This window comes from Hemiscyllium ocellatum, chromosome 1 (assembly GCF_020745735.1).
Source record: "Hemiscyllium ocellatum isolate sHemOce1 chromosome 1, sHemOce1.pat.X.cur, whole genome shotgun sequence".
Classification (NCBI taxonomy): Eukaryota; Metazoa; Chordata; class Chondrichthyes; order Orectolobiformes; family Hemiscylliidae; genus Hemiscyllium; species Hemiscyllium ocellatum.
In genome coordinates, this window is record NC_083401.1 from 93,770,446 (window position 1) to 93,789,934 (window position 19,489).

Here is a 19,489-nt window from a genome sequence, read left to right on the forward strand (position 1 = left end):
GAGGTGCTCGTTATTATTAGCATTTTCTGTTTATTCCAGATTCGCACAGCATCTGCAGTAATTTGCTTCTACACTGCTAAGAATAGTAAAGATATCTACTTAGGTGGGCACTCTTTGTGCACATTGGAGGTTAATGTGGATAGGACCAGGATGAAAATTGTAACAGCCACGATACATCCTTCTGTTTACAGTGAAATGACCTTGGAGAAATTATGTCATAAGATTAATATAAAAAAGCAGGTGGAAATTAAATACCAAGTCATCCACACAACAGTCCTGTTATTTTCTCATCTTTCCCAAATCTATCTACATAAATCTTCCTGATCTCCTGCTGGCAGCTGGGAGGTCTGTAGTACAATTCCAGCATTATGGTTGCACCCTTCCTATTCTTGAGATCTGCCCATAATGCCTCACTGCAAGATCCCTCCAGGGTATCCTCCCTCAGCACAGCTATGATATGCTCACTAACTAGTAATGCAACTTCCCTTACCTCTTTTGCTTCCTCCTCTTACTTGTCTAAAGCATTGGTACCCCAGGGTGTTAAGTCCCCAAACCTGTCTCTCTTTCAACCATGTCTGTGTGACAGCAACAATATAATTGCATGCCTTAATCAAGGTTTTAAATTCTTCGTCTTGCCTGTTCTTCTACTTGCATTGAAATAAATACAGTCTAAGGCGCCACTTCCACTGACCTCAGCAACCTCTCCCTGACTGCTCCTCTTGGCTATATTTGCCCTACATTCAAGCTCTTCCCCCAGTCTCTATGCTTAATTTCTGCTCCAATAACTAAAACACCGCCACCACCTCCCCAAAAACCCTAGCCTCCCAAGTGGCACTATGGAACCTCCTGCCAGGCTGTTGGTGCCCCTGCAATCTAAGTGCAACCAGTCCTTCTTGTACAGGTCCCACCTTCCCTGGAAGACACTTTAGTAATCCACATATCTGAAGCCCTCCTCGTTACACCAGCTCTTTAGACACATCTTCAGTTATACTTTGTCTCCGTTCCTCACCTCAGTATCACGTGGCATGGGGAGTAATCCTAAGATTACTATCTTTAGAGGTACTGCTTTCTAGTTTACCACCTAACTCTCTGAATTGTTGTTGCGGGACCTTGTCCCTCCAGTTTCAGGATGCCCTCTACCCACTCAGAGATATCCATGACCCTGGTACCAGGGAGGCAACATACTATCCTGGAATAGCATTGACATACAAGGGATCTGAGTGCACAGGTCCACCGATCCCTGAAAGTGCAACGAAGGTGGATAAAGTGGTCAAGAAGGCATACAGCTCGCTTGCCTTCTTCGATTGAGCATCGAATATAAAAGTTATGTTTCAGCTGCACAAAACTTTAGTTAGGGTGCAGTTGGAATATTGTGTACAGTTCTGGCCGTCACATCACTAGAAGGATGAGGATGAGGGTGCAGAAAAGGTTTACTAGGTTATTGCCTGGTCTGGAGGGTTTTAGTTAGGAGGGAGTTTGAATAAATTCAGATTGTCTTCACTGGAAAGATGGAGGCTGAGCGGTGACCATATAGATATCTTCAAAATTATGACTGGAATAGATAGGGTAGATCGAGGTTTTTTCCCAGGATGGAAAGATCAACTACAAGTGGGCACAGGTTCAAGGTGAGAGGGGAGAAGTACAGGGAAGATTTTTTTGTGTAGAGGATGATGGGTGCTTGGAATGCACTGCCTGTGGAAATGGTGGAAGCAGGCACGTTAGCAACGTTTAAGGTATATCTTGATAAACACATGAACAGGAGGCAATTAGAGGGATAGAAACTGTGCATGGGCAATATGTAGTAGGTATAAATAAGGACTAGGAATCAGTGCAGGCTTGGTGGGCTAAAGGGCCTATTCTTGTGCTGTGTTGTATTGTTATTGTATTGTATAAGATGAAGATTACACTTTTGTCAGGATGCTTAAAAATCATTTTCAGGTAAAAGGGCTAATAGGAACATTTTATGATTGGTATTAAATAACTGTTTGGAACTAATGGTATCTGAGGTATGTTTTATTATTACTAAGGAAACAGATATTTACACCAAGGCCAGAAGAGTGATTATATTTGTTTATCTGGTATCACAAAATAAATATTTGGATCTAATGGTATGTGCAGTAAGTTTTTTCTTGTTACTATGGATCATGATATTTGCACTGGTGCTAGAGGAGTTATTTCTATTTACTTCCAGTCAGTCAAACAATTGAACCATGATGAATGTCAACTTTTTTGCACATTTGACAGTAGGGCTCATTGTATATAAATAACTGTTTACCAAGAAATGCAAATATACTGCACAAAGTTAAGGAGGAAAGCATTTGAACCATGTAAGCAAATAAAAATCACCTGAGGAGGGGGAGAGTAAGCAACTCCAATCTACTGCTGGAGGTAGAGCAAAAAATATGTCTGGGAATAAGAGGGACAACTTTACATCTTGAGCAACTTTCTAATCTGGTAGATAAATATTATGCTTTGCAGATATCATTGTATCTTTCAATATCAGAAAACTGCAATATTTGTATGTGGTGGATGTACTGTTGCAGTGAATTTGCTGCATTAAAACAATACATGAACCACGAGGAGGTTTAGATTGCTGTTGGGTAGGTTCTTTTAAAAATTAGAAACCATACTCTGATCTAAAACTAATACGTAACATATAGAAATGATTTAAACTTGAATGAAAGAGGATTGATAAGTAAATTTGCAGATGATAGGAAAATTGAGTTGGCAAATAGTGAGGAGGATAACATTGTATTAGAAAAGGATATAGGCTAGCTGGTCAGATGGGCTGATCAGTGGGAAGTGGAATTCAATCTAGGTATGTATGAGGGCATTCACTTGGGCAGGACAAACGAGACAAGGGAATAGATGGTAAATGGTGAGTGGGATAATAGATTGGAAGCACTGCGGATCAGAAGGACCTTGATATACATGTTCACCGATTCCTTACATTTGCAAGACATGGAGATAGAGTCAAAGAAGGCATATGGGATACTTGCCTTTATTATTCAGGACTTAGAGTCTAAGAGAAAGGAGTTTATGATGGAAGTGTATAAAGCATTGGTTAGGCAACAGCTAAAGTATTGTGTATAATTCTGGAATCCACATCGTGGGTAGGACAGCAGGTCAGGCAGCATCAGAGGAGAAGGGGAGTCGAAAGTTCCAACCTGAAACAACCTGGCTGGGGGTAGGAGATGGACTGGCGGTAGGAGGTGGCTGTGATTGGTCAGTCGGAAGGGTGGAGGGGTTAGGTGGGAAGGAAGATGGACAGGTAGTATCTGGTTAAGGGAGCGATGTGGAGAGGGCAGACTGGGCCTGAGACGAGATGCGGGGGGGGGGGGATTTGAAAACTGGCGAAATCTGTGTTAAGGCGAAATGGTTGTAAGCTCATGAGGTAGAAAATGAGGTGTTCTTCTTCAAGTTTGCATTTGGCCTGGTGTTGTTGGTGGAGAAGTCCCAGAGAAATGTGCATATTACATAGGTGGTGCTGGACATCTTAAAACACATAAAGGTGGATAAATTCCCAGGACCTGATAAGTGTATCTCAGTACTTTGTGGGGAAGCTAGGGAAGTGATTACTTGGGTCCTCACTGAGATATTTGTATCCTCAATAGCCACAGGTGAGGTGCTGGAAGACTGGAGGGTGATGAAAGTAGAGTGGTGGATGTTGTCTGTGGACTTCAACAAGGTGTTGGTAGATTGGTTGGCAAGGTAAGCACACATGAAATTCAGAAGAGCTAGCCATGTGGGTACAAAATTGTCTTGAAGGTAGGAGACCAAGGATGGTGATGAAAGGTTTCAGACCGGAGGCCTGTGACCAGCAGTGTGGCACAAGGGTCCACTCTTTTTGTCATCCATATATATGATTTGAATGTGAATATAGGAGGGAAGGTCTGTAACTTTTTCAAATGACACAAAATGGTGTTATGGACAGTGAACAGGGTTTATTAGATTACTTAGTGTAGAAACAGGCCCTTCGGCCCAACGAGTCCACACCAACCCACCGAAGTGCAACCCACCCAGACCCATTCCCCTACATTTACCCCTTCACCTAACACTACGGGCAGTTTAGTCAATTCACCTAACCTGCACATTTTTGGACTGTGGAAGGAAATCCACGCAGACATGGGGAGAATGTGCAAACTCCACACAGACAGTCGCCTGAGGTGGGAATTGAACCCAGGTCTCTGGTGCTGTGAGGCAGCAGTGCTAACCACTGTGCCACCCTGTCAATTCAGATGAATACCGTCCCATCAGAACACGTTCCTCCTTCCTCAGTACTGGTGCCAATGTCCCCTGAATTCAAATGCATTTCTCCTACACCAATCTTTAAGCCATGCATTTAGCTGCTTAATCTTATTGACCCTGTGCCAGTTAGCTTATGGCTCAGGTATTCATCCAGAGATTATTACCCTTTTTCATTTTGATTTTTAACTTAGCTCCTGCCCGTTCATACTCCCTTAACAGAACCTCTTCCCTTGTTTCATCTATGTCATTGGTACCTACGTGGACCATGACAAGTACATTAAGGACAAAGGGTAACTAGGGAGAGAATAGGGTCCCTCATAGATCAGCAAGGTGGCCTTTGTGTGGAGCTGCACAAAATGGGGGAGATACTAAATGAGTATTTTGCATCAGTATTTACTGTGGAAAAGGATATGAAAGATGTAAACTGTAGGGAAATAGATTGCAGAATGTCCCTATTACAAAGGAGGAAGTGCTGGATGTCTTGAAACGGGTAAAGGTGGATAAATCCTCAGGACCTGATCATATGTACTCGAACTCTGTGGGAAGCTGGAGAAGTGATTGCTGGGCCTCTTGCTGAGACATTTGTATCATCAGTAGTCACAGGTGAGGTGCTGAAGACTGGAGATTGGCTAATGTGGTGCCACTGTTTAAGAAGGGTGGTAAGGACAAGCCAGGGATCTATAGACCAATGAGCTTGACGCGATGGTGAGCACGTTGTTGGAGGGAATAGTGAGGGACAGGATGTGCATGTATTTGGAAAGGCAAGGACTGATTAGGGATAGTCAACAGGGCTTTGTGCATGGGAAATCATGTCTCTCAAACTTGATTTGTTACTTCCTCAAAAAGTTAAAAGAGGATTGATGAAGGCAGAGCAGTAGATGTGATCTATATGGACATCAGTAAGGTGTTCGACAAGGTTTCCCATGGGATACTGACTAGCAAGGTTAGATCTCACAGAATAAAGGGAGAACTGTCCGTTTGGATACAGAACTGGCTCAAAGGCAGAAGACAGAGGGTGGTGGTGGAGTGTTGTTTTTCAGACTGGAAGCTTGTGACCAGTGGAGTGCCACAAGGATCCGTACTGGGCCCTCTACGTTTTGTCACTTACGCAAATGATTTGGATTTGAGCATAAGAGGTACAGTTAGTGAGTTTGCAGATGACACCAAAATTGGAGGTGTAGTGGATAGTGAAGAGGGTTACCTCAGATTGTAACAGGATATTGACCAGATGGGCCAATGGGCTGAGGAGTGGCAGATGGAGTTTAATTCAGATAAATGCGAGGTGCTGCATTTTGGGAGAGCAAATCTTAGCAGGACTTATACACTTAATGATAAGGTCCTAGGGAGTGTTGCTGAACAAAGAGATCTTGGAGTGCAGGTTCATAGCTTCTTGAAAGTGGGAGTCGCAGGTAGATGGGATAGTGAAGAAGGCATTTGGTATGCAATTCTTTATTGGTCAGAGTATTGAGTACAGGAGTTGGGAGGTCATGTTGCTGCTGTACAGGACATTGGTTAGGTCACTTTTGGAATATTGTGTGCAGTTCTGGTCTCCTTCCTATTAGAAAGATGTTGTGAAACTTGAAAGGGTTCAGAAATGATTTACAAGGATGTTGCCAGGGTTGGAGGATTAAAGCTACAGGGAGAAGTTGAACAGGCTGGGACAGTTTTCCTTGGAGCGTCGGAGGCTGAGGGGTGACCTTTTATAGAGGTTTACAAAATTATAGGGGGCATGGATAGAGTAAATAGGCAAAGTCTTTTCCGTAGGGTCAGGGAGTCCAGAACTAGAGGACATAGATTTAGGGTGAAAGGGGAAAGATATAAAAGACACCTTAGGGGCAACTTTTTCTCACAGCCGGTGGTCCGTGTATGGAATGAGCTGCCAGAGGAAGTGGTGGAGTCTGGTACAATTGCAGCATTTGAGGTATTTGGATGGGTATATGAATAGGAAGAGTTTGGAGGGATATAGGCCGGGTGCTGGCAGGTGGGACTAGATTGGGTTGGGATAATTGGTCAGCATGGATGGGTTGGACGGAAGGGTCTGTTTCCATGCTGTACATCTGTATGACTCTATCACTGTATCTTACCCTCCAATTCTAAGTTTGTCTGCAGCCCAAATGAGGTATCCTGAACGTGAGCAGCAGGCAGGCAACACTGAATCCTGGTCACCGAACAGTGTCTATGCCCTCAACCATACTATGCACAATTACAACTACATATCTCTTCTCTTTCCTTCCACCCAGCCTCAACTTGAATTGTTCCCTGCATCATGTCGCTGCTGTCAGCTCATTCTCCCTGCAGTCCCCAATCCTGTCTATGCAAGGAGCAAGTTACTCGAACCTGGTGGACAAGAGCTGAGGCTCCTGCAACTCTACTTCTTGGATGCCTCCTGCCTCTGACCACTGACTGAATTCAAGTTAGTTAGTCTAAGGGGTGTGATTGTCTCCTGAAACACAGTATCCAGGTAACTCTTCCTCCTCCCTGAGATGTCACAATGTCTGAAGCTCAAAATCCAGCTCATCAACTCTGAACTCCAGAGTTCCTCAAGCAACCAACATTTACTACAGATGTGGTCACTGGGAACCACAATAGGTTTAACCAGCTCCCACATCATGCAGAAACAACACATTACCTGACATTTTGTCCTTGTTTTATTTAAGTAGTTTTGAATGTGGTCTTTTAAATTTTTTTAAAAACTTTTTATATCTCTGCTTATTATCTCAATCTGGATGCAAGTTTTAACCAATAATTTATCAAAGTTTCAAATTTTAACAGTGATTCCGTATTAACCAATCAAATTAGCCTTCCTCTGACATCACTTTTTAGTTTCTCCTCAGTCGAAACATTCAGAATCAGAAGCTGTTACCCAGGCTGCACTTCAGAGTGTTCCCACTCAGCACCACTCCTGAAGATATGCCTTGAGAGCTCATGTTGTGGCTGTATAGGATATTGGTTTGGCTGCTTTTGGAATACTGTATTCAATTCTGGCCTCCCTCCCTATAGGAAGGGTGTTGCAAAACTTGAAAGGGTTCAAAAAAGACTTACAAGAATGTTATTAGGCACAGAGGATTCAAGCTATAAGGAGAGGCTGAATATGCTAGGCCTATTTTCTCGAGTGTCAGAGGATGATGGTGACCGTATAGAAGTTCATTAAATTTTGAGAGTCATGGATGGGTTGACTAGCCATCCATGATAGCCACCTATCTCTGCCCCTAGATAGGGAAGTCCAAAACAAGAGGGCATAGGTTTAAGGTGAGAAGGGAAAGATTTGAAAGGGACCTAAGGGGTAACCCTTTCATGCAGATGGTGGTGCGTGTATGGAATAAGCTGCCAGACGAAGTGGTGGAGACTGGTGCAAATACAACATTTTAAAAGGCACCTGGAAGAGTATGTGAATAGGAAGGGTTTAGAGGGATATTAGCCAAATGCTGACAGATGGGGTTAGATTAATGCAGAATATCTGGTTGGCAAGGACAAGTTGAACCAAAGGCTTGTTCCCTTGCTGTACATCTCTGACTGTATAACTTGCCAACCGATTAGCAGCCCTTTCTTCCAATAGTATAAATTGGAAGAAAATTGATGTTCTTGCAAGGCCTAAAGCTTCAGCAAAATGTCACTCTTCAGCAATATTTAAGTTCTGTACCACCAAGCAATCTTTTGTACACCTGACGCAGACGTTTACTTACAATTTCTAACTGACTCCATTGATCACTTCGATTTTTGTTTAAAATTGGACATTTTAGCACATTCCTATTTCCTTCAGAAATTTGGATTGAAAACCAACTGGACTGATGACTTTTCCGCTGAAGTATTTTTGGTTGTTCCAGTATCTTCTCCCTTAATTTTCACCCTGTCCATTCCCATGAATACTACTATCGGTATTTTGTTAGATTCCTCTTTTTTTCAGTAAGCACCAATCCAGAGCACTCAGTAGGTGTTATAGCCTTGTCCTGTGCAAAAATACGTATTATCTTTGTCTCTAATATGCCTACCTCCACTTGTTGCTGTCTGTTTATTATTTACATATGGGTAGAAATGTTTAGATTCCACTTTAGGCATGCTCGTGTCTCATTCTCTTTGCCAGTGGTATTTTCTTTTTACCTATAAAATATTACATTTGACTTAGTTCACACTCTAAGCAATCACATAGAACGTAGAACAATACAGCACAGAACAGGCCCTTCGGCCCACGATGTTGTGCCGAACATCTATCCTAGATTAAGCACCCATCCGTATACCTATCCAATTGCCGCTTAAAGGTCGCCAATGATTCTGACTCTACCACTCCCATGGGCAGCGCATTCCATGCCCCCACCACTCTCTGGGTAAAGAACCCACCCCTGACATCTCCCCTATACCTTCCATCCTTCACCTTAAATTTATGTCCCCTTGTAACACTCTGTTGTACCCGGGGAAAAAGTTTCTGACTGTCTACTCTATCTATTCCTCTGATCATCTTATAAACCTCTATCAAGTCACCTCTCATCCTTCGCCGTTCCAACGAGAAAAGGCCGAGAACTCTCAACCTATCCTCGTACGACCTATTCTCCATTCCAGGCAACATCCTGGTAAATCTTCTTTGCACCCTCTCCAAAGCTTCCACATCTTTCCTAAAGTGAGGCGACCAGAACTGCACACAGTACTCCAAATGTGGCCTAACCAAAGTCCTGTACAGCTGCAACATCACTTCACGACTCTTGAATTCAATCCCTCCGCTAATGAACACGAATACACCATAGGCCTTCTTACAAGCTCTATCCACCTGAGTGGCAACTTTCAAAGATCTATGTACATAGACCCCAAGATCCCTCTGTTTCTCCACCTGACTAAGAACCCTACCGTTAACCCTGTATTCCGCATTCTTGTTTGTTCTTCCAAAATGGACAACCTCACACTTGGCAGGGTTGAACTCCATCTGCCACTCCTCAGCCCAGCTCTGCATCATATCTAAGTCCCTTTGCAGCCGACAATAGCCCTCCTCACTGTCCACAACTCCACCAATCTTCGTATCATCTGCAAATTTACTGACCCACCCTTCGACTCCCTCATCCAAGTCATTAATAAAAATTACAAACAGCAGAGGACCCAGAACTGATCCCTGCGGAACTCCACTTGTAACTGGGCTCCAGGCTGAATATTTACCATCTACCACCACTCTCTGACTTCGACCGGTTAGCCAGTTTTCTATCCAATTGGCCAAATTTCCCTCTATCCCATGCCCCCTGACTTTCCGCATAAGCCTACCATGGGGAACCTTATCAAATGCCTTACTAAAATCCATGTACACTACATCCACTGCTCTACCCTCATCCACATGCTTGGTCACCTCCTCAAAGAATTCAATAAGACTTGTAAGGCAAGACCTACCCTTCACAAATCCGTGCTGGCTGTCCCTAATCAAGCAGTGTCTTTCCAGATACTCATAAATCCTATCCCTCAGTACCCTTTCCATTACTTTGCCTACCACTGAAGTAAGACTAACTGGCCTGTAATTCCCGGGGTTATCCCTGTTCCCTTTTTTGAACAGGGGCACAACATTCGCTACTCTCCAGTCCCCTGGTACCACCCCCGTTGACAGTGAAGACGAAAAGATCATTGCCAACGGTACTGCAATTTCCTCTCTTGCTTCCCACATAATCCTAGGATATATCCCATCAGGCCCGGGGGACTTGTCTATCCTCAAGTTGCTCAAAATGTCCAACACATCTTCCTTCCTAACAAATATCTCTTCTAGCTTACCAGTCCGTTTCACACTCTCCTCTTCAACAATACGGTCCCTCTCGTTCGTAAATACTGAAGAAAAGTACTCATTCAAGACCTCTCCTATCTCTTCCGACTCAATACACGATCTCCCACTACTGTCCTTGATCGGACCTACTTTCGTTCTCGTCATTCTCATGTTTCTCACATACGCATAAAATGCTTTGGGGTTATCCTTGATCCTATCCGCCAAGGATTTTTCATGCCCTCTCTTAGCTCTCCTAATCCCTTTCTTCAGGTCCCTTCTGGCTATCCTGTATCCCTCCACTGCCCTGTCCGAACCCTGTTTCCTCAACCTTATGTAAGCCTCCTTCTTCCTCTTTACTAGACATTCAACCTCCCTCGTCAACCAAGGCTCCCTCACACGACCATTTCTTTCCTGCCTGATAGGTACATACATATCAAGGACACGTCGTATCTGCTCCTTGAAAAAGTTCCACATTTCCACCACATCCTTCCCTGACAGCCTATGCTCCCAACTTATGCTCCTCAAATCCTGTCTTACAGCATCGTAATTTCACTTCCCCCCCCCCCCCCCCAATTGTAAAATCTACCCTGTTGTGCGCACCTATCTCTCTCCATAACCAAGGTGAAAGTCACAGAATTGTGGTCACCATCACCAAAATGTTCACCCACTAACAAGCCCATCACTTGTCCCGGTTCATTACCGAGTACCAAATCCAATATGGCCTCCCCTCTGGTTGGAAAATCTACATACTGAGTTAGAAAAGCTTCCTGGACACACTGCACAAACACCGCCCCATCCAATCTACTTGATCTAAAGAGCTTCCAATCAATATTTGGGAAGTTGAAGTCGCCCATGACTACGACCCTGTGACTTCTGCACCTTTCCAAAATCTGTTTCCCAATCTGTTTCTCCACATCTCTGCTGCTATTGGGGGGCCTATAGTCAACACCCAACAAGGTGACTGCACCTTTCCTATTTCTGACTTCAGCCCATACTACCTCCAAAGGCAGATCCCCCTCAAACTTCCTTTCTGCAGCCGTTATACCATTTTCTAATTAGCAATGCCACCCCCCCCTCCTTTTTTACCTCCCTCCCTAATCTTACTGAAACATCTGTAACCAGGAACCTCCAACAACCATTCCTGTCCCTCATCTATCCATGTTTCCGTGATGGCCACAACGTCGTAGTCCCAGGTACCGATCCACGCCTTAAGTTCACCCACCTTATTTCTGATACTCCTTGCGTTGAAGTATACGCACTTGAGCTCATCTGTGTCCGCAAGTATTCCCTGTCAGTGCTACCTTCTCCACAGCCTCCCTACATTCTTGGACATCCTGACAAACAGCTAGCTTACTTGCTGGACTACAAGTCCGGATCCCATCCCCCTGCCAAATTAGTTTAAACCCCCCCCCCGAAGAGTGCTAGCAAACCTACCCCCCAGGATATTGGTGCTCTTCTGGTTCAGGTGCAACCCGTCCTGTTTGTACAGGTCCCACCTTCCCCAGAATGCAGTCCAATTGTCCAAATACCTGAAGCCCTCCCTCCTACACCATCCTTGCAGCCATGTGTTCAACTGCACTCTCTCCCTATTCCTTGCCTCACTGTCACGTGGCACCGGCAACAACCCAGAGATGGCGACTCTGTCCTAGTTTTTAGCTTCCAGCCTAACTCCCTGATCTCTTGAATGACCTCCCCACCCCTCTTCCTACCTATGTCGTTGGTGCCAACGTGTACCACGACTTCTGGCTGCACACCCTCCCCCTTAAGGATTCTGAAGACACGGTCCGAGACATCACGGACCCTGGCACCCGGGAGGCAACAAACCATCCGAGAGTCTCGCCCATGTCCACAGAACCGCCTGTCCGTCCCTCTAACTAGAGAGTCTCCTATAACTAGCGCTCTCCTCCTCTCCCCCTTTCCCTTCTGAGTCTCCGAGCCAGACCTCACGCCACAGACCCCGTCACTGCAGCTTACACCTGCAAGGCTGTCCCCCCCCAACGGTTTCCAAAGCTGTATACCTATTGTTTAGGGGAACGACCACAGGGAAACCCTGCACTGCCTGCTTCTTCCCCTTCCCACCTCTGTTACCCAGCTACCTCTGTTCTCCGGCGTAACTATGTCCCTGTAGCTTCTATCAATCACCCTCTCAGCCTCTCGAATAATTCTCAGTTCATCCAACTCCAGTTCCAGTTCCCTAACTCGTTCGGTGAGGAGCAGGATCTGACTGCATTTCCTGCAGACGAAGTCGGCAGGAGTATCGGTGGTCACCCCTACCTCAAACATCCTGCAGGAGGAACATTCCACTGCCTGCGCTGCCATGACTGTACACTTTGTCTCCAAAACAAGAACACTGAGTCAATAACATTGAGTCGCTTACCTGTGGACTTTAAAGTTAGGTTAGAGGAGGATGGGAGGGAGGCCCTACGAAGTAGGGCCTGGGGTCTAGAACGCACCCACTCAAATATCAATCACTTACCTTCCCGACCAGCTCTGCGCTCCAACTCCGCCCAGCTCGCGCCGCTCTCTGAAATACAACTTGCACCTTTCTCAGACTTTTTTAATTATCTCCCCTATCGACCATGAAGACCTGTTTTTATTTGCCCTACCTATCACTTTTGTTTAAAAGTACCTACCTTGTACCCAAAGCAGCTCTTTATTAAAGCTCACTTGTTGTTTCATTGCAGTTCTTCAAACCAGACTTTGAATCCATTTTATTCTGGCTAAATTCCTTCTCGTCACATTGAACTAAACTGTCTTCCATTCGAAACATTCTGCTTTAACTCTTTTCTTGCTTTTCCTCATTACTGATTTAAAATGTCAAGATGTGCTGATCACTGCTAGCTAAGTGTTCTCTAACACTTGGTCCACTTGGACTATTTCATTTCGCAGCACCAAATCAAATTTTTCTGGTTGGGTCAAGAACTTGCAGATCATGGAAATCCCCTTGAATACATTTCAGGGATGCTTCTGTTCCTTACATTTCAGAAGCCTTTTAACATTTAGGCCAAAAACTTGAGAAACTTTTTTCTTTGAGGCGAAATAAACATTTGTAAATTCTGAGGATGTAATTTCAAAGGACAAGTGAAGTCGAGCTCTGCATTAATAACCAAATATCAGTTGTTTTGCTGCTAAACTCATAACTGATTTGAATTATGTTGTTGTCACTTTTCCCTGAGCACTCTTCTAGGTGCTTTGAAACAAACTAGAAACTTGCATCTAGTGTGGAATCTTGCCCCTATATTCTGACTAAACATGGAAGAAGTGCCTCACAATCCTCTGACAGGAGATCACTCTATCCCATTTGAGCAATAGCTTTATCTCTGTGATATTGGATTTTCTTTGGCAGAATAAATATGATAACTATTACTTCTGCACTTTTTTTTTACTTATGCACTGAAGTGGCAGAACAAATCAATAGGAAAATATACCATAAGATTCAAAAGCTATGGAGCAGCTTAGGATTGTTACTTTTTCCATTAAGGAAACTGTCATTTCAAAACCGTCATTATTGCTAGTTGTTTTTGAAACTTTTGAAAATATGTTTTTACAGAGGTCAAGAAAGTGCTGGAATTGTGACAAGTAATGGAGGCTCTCCACCATCATATATGATGCATAAGGTATACTTTTCATTATGCAATGGAGTATTATCACCTATAAACTTCACTGACTTCAAAAATCTTTTGTCAGATCATCTCCTTTTGCATTATTCCGTATTTGTCAGAAAATGAAAGTGTCAGTACTTCTACAATATTAGCTTCCATTTGAATTTCCTGCATTAAGCCTTTTTCATAATCCAATAGCCAATTGATTCTGCTAAAGCCAAGATTGCATTTTGATTGAATGTGTGTTTTTGCAAATATGTTTGAAGATAATAGGTAGTTTTCCTTATAATTTCGGTGGTTTTTGTATCCATTTGAAGCAGGGGACATATTTTGTATGAATTCAGTGCCTGTAAATACTGCAGTCATTTGCAAAATAAAGCCCTATGCTCTTGTCCAAATGTCCGGAGACCATCCCCTTCTGCACCAGAGCGAATTTTCTTACAGATCATTTTAGTCATCCATTGATTAGAAATTGCTTACTGTTGATTTAAATTACCTATACAACTGTGTTTAAATTGCTTATTTCAAATGACTAGATAAATAACCTTTTAAAGTCAAAGTTCAGAGATAAAAGTAGACTCTAGTGTTTTATTGTATGCTGAACTGTGGGACCAAGTTGCATTTTAAACACAGACTCTCCAAATTAACTTCTGCTCTTGAATGCAGCATCCAGTTGTGAAAGCTGTGCACTAACTGTGGTTTCTGGAATCAAATGATTAAAGAAAATATGATTTAAATCTTGCTGTCTTAGCTTCAGTATTACCTTTGTCTGATTCTACTCCATGGGATTTTTAAATAATAAATTTATAATATAAATGCAAATTGTTATTAAAGATATATCAAAATTGTTGCTCAGCTATACTTTAACGTGCTGAAGCATAGTTATTTGCAATAATATTGTTCAGAGATTCTGCTAATGAAGCAATCACTTATACTTTTTAACAGAACATAAACTGTGCTTATTGTGTTTTATAAGCTGTGATTACTTCAAATTAAATTCATTGGATTTTCCATTTAATTATACAAGTATGATTAGACTTGCATTTTAATTTTGGAGCTAGTTTCTCTGATTGTTGATTTTCACGCATTGTCTTGCAGTTCAGAGGCCTTTTAACCTTCAGGACAAAAACTTGTGCAACTCTTCTTTGAGGTTTGATATAGGATCTAAACAAATATTTTAAGTCCTGAGGTTATAATTTCAAAATACAAGATAAGATACTTCAATGTGAACTTTGTGCTATGCCTCTTTGGTTAGAAAACTGTGATGACTTACTGAGTTTTCAAATAACTGGTGATTTTAGGCAGGATCTAAATTCTTGTTATAGTATTGTACAACAGTCTTTTTCATTTCCCCAAAGGAAATGCTGCAATAGTCAACAACTCATGGTGTTTAAACAACAGATTATAAAAATATAATTTCCTACTTGTTTTCACTTTTTAAGTACAGCTGAAGTAAAGTCTCAGAATAGTTATTCGGCAGTTCTAGGTGTAGAATGCATAAATGTACATAAAATCTGACAAGTTACCTGATAACGTGATATAAGATCTCCAAAAATTGGAGATAAAGACTTTTGTTTAATTGAAAGGCAGTTAGTTACTTTGTTTCCTTTCAAAACTTTAAGCTTAATTTTTATCTGGCTACCTAGCACAAAGGAAGATGATTATAACTTCAGGAGGTCAATCATCTCATCGGAGGACATTACTGTAGGAGTTCTTCAGGGTAGTGTCCTTGGCCCAACCATTTTCAGCTGCTTTGTCAATGACATCTCTTCCATCATAAAGTCAGAAGTGGGAATGGTCATGTTTAGCACCACTCAAAACTCCTCCGGTACTGAAGCAGTCCATTACTATATGCATCAAGACCTGGGCCACATCCAGGCTTGAACTGAGAAGTGGCATATAATGCATGTGCCACACATGCAATGATCATCTCCAAAAGGAGAAAACCTAGCCATTGCTGAGTCTGCACTATCACATCTTGGGCATTAGTATTGCTGAGAAACTGAACTGAATCCGTAATATAAATACTAAAGATATAAGAGTAAGTAAGAAGCTAAGATTTTTGTGGCGAGTAACTTGTCTCCTTAACACCTATCCACCATTGATAAAAAAAACAATTTAGGAGTGTTATGGAAGGCTTTCTGCTTGCCTGGATAGGTGCATATCTGTCAGCATCTTAACAACATTCAGGACAAAGCAATTTGTGTGATTAACACATCATTCTCCTTCAGCATTCACTTTCTTCACCACCAACACAGAGACACCAGTGTGTGCCATCTACAGGATGCATTGCAGTAATTCACTCCTTTTTTTGACAGCACCTTCCAAACCCATGACCTCTACCACCTGGTAGTACAAACACAGCAGGTGCATTGGAGCACCAATATCTATAAATGCTTCTCCAAGCCACACACCATCCTGACTCGGAACTATATTATTATTGCCGTTCCTTCACTGTCACTGGCTCAAGATCCTAGATTTATGTTTCTGACATCACTGTAGGTGTCACTATGTTCTAAGGATTGCAGCAGCTGAAGGAGACAGCTTACACAACCTTTTCAAGTACATTTGAGGATGGGTGAAAAATGCTGATGTAACTTGCAAAATCACAGTCCATGAACAAATGAAAAGAATTATAGAGATTATCAATTAGTTTTATATTCAAATATTTCTTTTTACAGGGAATGGGTCTCATAAATAGTACATTCCGTGAAGAACAAATACAAAAACTTCGCAATGGAAACCTGGGAATAGGACACACTCGATATTCTACATCGGGTATTTCTGAATTGCAGAATTGTCAACCATTTGTAGTGGAAACTCTTCATGGAAAGATCGCTGTAGCTCACAATGGAGAATTAGTAAATGCAAAAAAATTAAAAATGAAGGTGCGTTATGGCATTTCCATAGTATTTAATTTAACAGCACAGGAAAAATGTATTTTGAAAAGTGAATTAATTCTCAACAAATAATGAATCCTGTCTGGGCAAATGACTAGGATAGGTAATTGAGAATAGATTCAAGGTTTAATTTTCTGGTTAAAATTTAATAATATCTGATATATGGCTCATACATCCACTGTACATCAGAATCTGTAATCTGTGGCCACGTAAGACTTTATCCAGTATCTTTTCTTGCTGAGCAAAAAAAACTCAGGAAATAAAATGCAGCACAGTGCCTCACATTGCCAGGGACCTGGATTTGATTTTAGTCTTGGGTGACTCTCTCTAGAGTTTGAATCTTCTCCCTATGTCTGCATGGATTTCTGCTGGGTGCTCAGGGGTTTTCTCCCATCGTCCAGATTGGCCATGCAAAATTGGCCTACAGTGTCAAGGGATGTGTAGACTAGGTGAATTAGCCATGGTAAAAACTAGGTTAGAACAAAGAAACTTACAGCACAGGAACAAGGCCTTTGTCCCTCCAAGCCTACGCCGATCTAGATCCTCTGTCTAGAGTCATAGTGGTACAGCATGGAAACAAAACCTGGCAACTATTTTAGAAGGATCTGGAATTCGGGTGGAGGGATAGGTCTGGAGGGTTAGTGCATGCTTAATGCGCCAAATGGCCTTGATCTTCACTGTTGGGATTTCATGAAAAACCCAGATTTTTATAAAAAGGTTGGAAATGAGAGGGCCTGATCTAAGTACCTCCTGTTCTGATGTTGTTGCTATCTCCGTTCCTTTTGTTCAGCCTTAGCATTCTATTTAAAATGCCGTTTGGAGACTGCTGCTTCCTCCTTAACACTAAAGCATCTGCACAAAAGGCATATTATGCCTAATGTTGAATGCATTTTTTCATTATGGTATAATTTGAAGCTTAATACAGAATGATGAATTATGTGTGTACATTGAATTAAGATGTGACAGTGATGCGTTTCTCATATTGAAAACATTTTTCCATTTTTATAGGTATTACGACATGGTGTTGGATTATCAACTAGCTCTGACAGTGAACTTATTATACAACTTTTGGCTTTAACTCCTCCTAAGGAGGAAGCTGACTTACCTGACTGGGTGGCCAGGTAAGGGAAACTGCTACAAAAACGGAAGTTGTTGGAAAAGCTCAGCAAGTCTGCCAGCATCTGTGAAGCAAAATCAAAGTTAACGTTTCGGGTCTAATGACCCTTCCTCAGAACAGGGAAACTGTTAAAACTTCCACCTCCAGTCGTGGAGAGCACAGCACCTCTAAGCATTACAGAAAAGGTTTAGAATTTACTTAAGATCCTGATTTGGTTTTGTGACAAATCATTATTTTCTTCATTCGTGGATTTCGAACATCAGCAAATAATTCGATGGAAACTGCTGTGAATTAGCACCTGGACCGTATCTAGGTGTTGATCAGAAAGTATGTGAGCCAACTGAAGCCAATACTAACTGAAGTGAAAAGATGGACATATTTTCATTTTGCATGTTGAACAGTAGTTTAGATATAGTATGACGTAAAAACAATTCCTTTGCCAGTCGTGGCTCAGTTGGTAGCAGCACTCTTGCCTCTGAGTTACAAGATTCTGGGTTCAAGCCCCACTCTAGGCTCTTGAACGCAAAAGTCAAGTTTGACATTCCAGTGCTGTACTGAAAGTACTGTACTGTTAGTCATAGAGATGTACAGCACAGAAACAGACCCTTCGGTCTAACCCATCCATGCCAACCAGACATCCCAACCCAATCTAGTCCCACCTGCCAGCACCCGGCCCAAATCCCTGCAAACCCTTCCTATTCATATACCCATCCAAATGCCTCTTAAATGTTGCAATTGTACCAGCCTCCACCATCCTTCAGTCCAAGTGTCCTAATCTAATCTAGTTCCATTTGCCTGCACTTGGCCCATATCACTCTAAACCCTTCCTATTCATATACCCATCCAGGTGCCTTTTAAATATCGTAATTGTATCAGGTGCAATCTTTTGAACAAAATGTTAAATCAAGACCCTGTTTGCCGGCTTAGGCGGATGTAAAACATCCCTTGGCACTATTTCAAAGAGGCCTTTTGTGAGGTATTCTGGTTCATGTTTACCCCACTGCTACCATTGCAGAAAAAAAGATTATCTGGTCATTAACATGTTTTTGTGGAAGTACACTGTGTGCAAGTTGGTTGTTACCCTTCTTATAACAGTGACCATACTTTTAAAAGATACTATTATTGGCATAAAGTGCTTTGGAGTGTCTAGTTGTCATGCAAAGCAATTTATAAATGTAAATCTGCCTGCCTTTCTATATATTATAATGACTGTGATTAAGAATGTAAATAGTCAAAACTGGCACGGTAAATTGGATTAGTGCAGAAATTGGTAATCATAGCATTCTAAATCCCTCAAAAATGGGATACACTTCTAGATAACAGAAGTTATGATGTATTGTTATTTGTACCTTATGCTGATACAGTAGTATCTTTGCAAAATCTTTGACAATTTAGCACAAAGGGTCTCATTAATAACACTAAATTGCATTGCTAAAATGTTGCACTCTTAAGAACTAGGATGCAAGAAGCAGACCTTGAAAAACAAACATCTTATGCAACATGATAACAGGGTGCTGAGTGGTTGACCACAATTGGCCTGGTGCTTCAGCAAGAACAGTTGACCATCATTTGAGCTCTAAATTACACAGATGTAAATTATCCAATAAAACTAGTTGGTTAAATCTACTTAAAAACTATAAAACCAGGTGAATTTGGTAAGTAATGCATTATGATTTATAAATTGGTTTAAACATTATTGAGTTTTAATCTTAATTTCTAGGATTAGAACTTTGATGACTGCAACATCTACCTCTTATTCAATGCTACTTATGTACAAAGATGTAATTTATGCTGTCCGTGATCCTTATGGGAATCGTCCTCTATGCCTTGGCCGCCTTGTACCAGTTTCCAAGTTGAATAGTTCAGGTGAGAAATAACCTAATTTTTAAATAATGCT

General features: G+C 42.0%; 1 protein-coding gene across 1 annotated transcript in view; it reads left to right on the plus strand.

The window, feature by feature from the left end:
* Window positions 1–19,489, plus strand: part of ppat (phosphoribosyl pyrophosphate amidotransferase) — a 69,079-nt gene that overhangs the window by 7,620 nt on the left and 41,970 nt on the right. Inside the window, exons 2-5 of the mRNA XM_060830681.1 lie at window positions 13,524–13,590; window positions 16,257–16,463; window positions 17,484–17,596; window positions 19,313–19,458. Of these exons, the coding sequence (XP_060686664.1) occupies window positions 13,524–13,590; window positions 16,257–16,463; window positions 17,484–17,596; window positions 19,313–19,458 (533 nt within the window). The remainder of the gene's footprint in view (window positions 1–13,523; window positions 13,591–16,256; window positions 16,464–17,483; window positions 17,597–19,312; window positions 19,459–19,489) is intronic.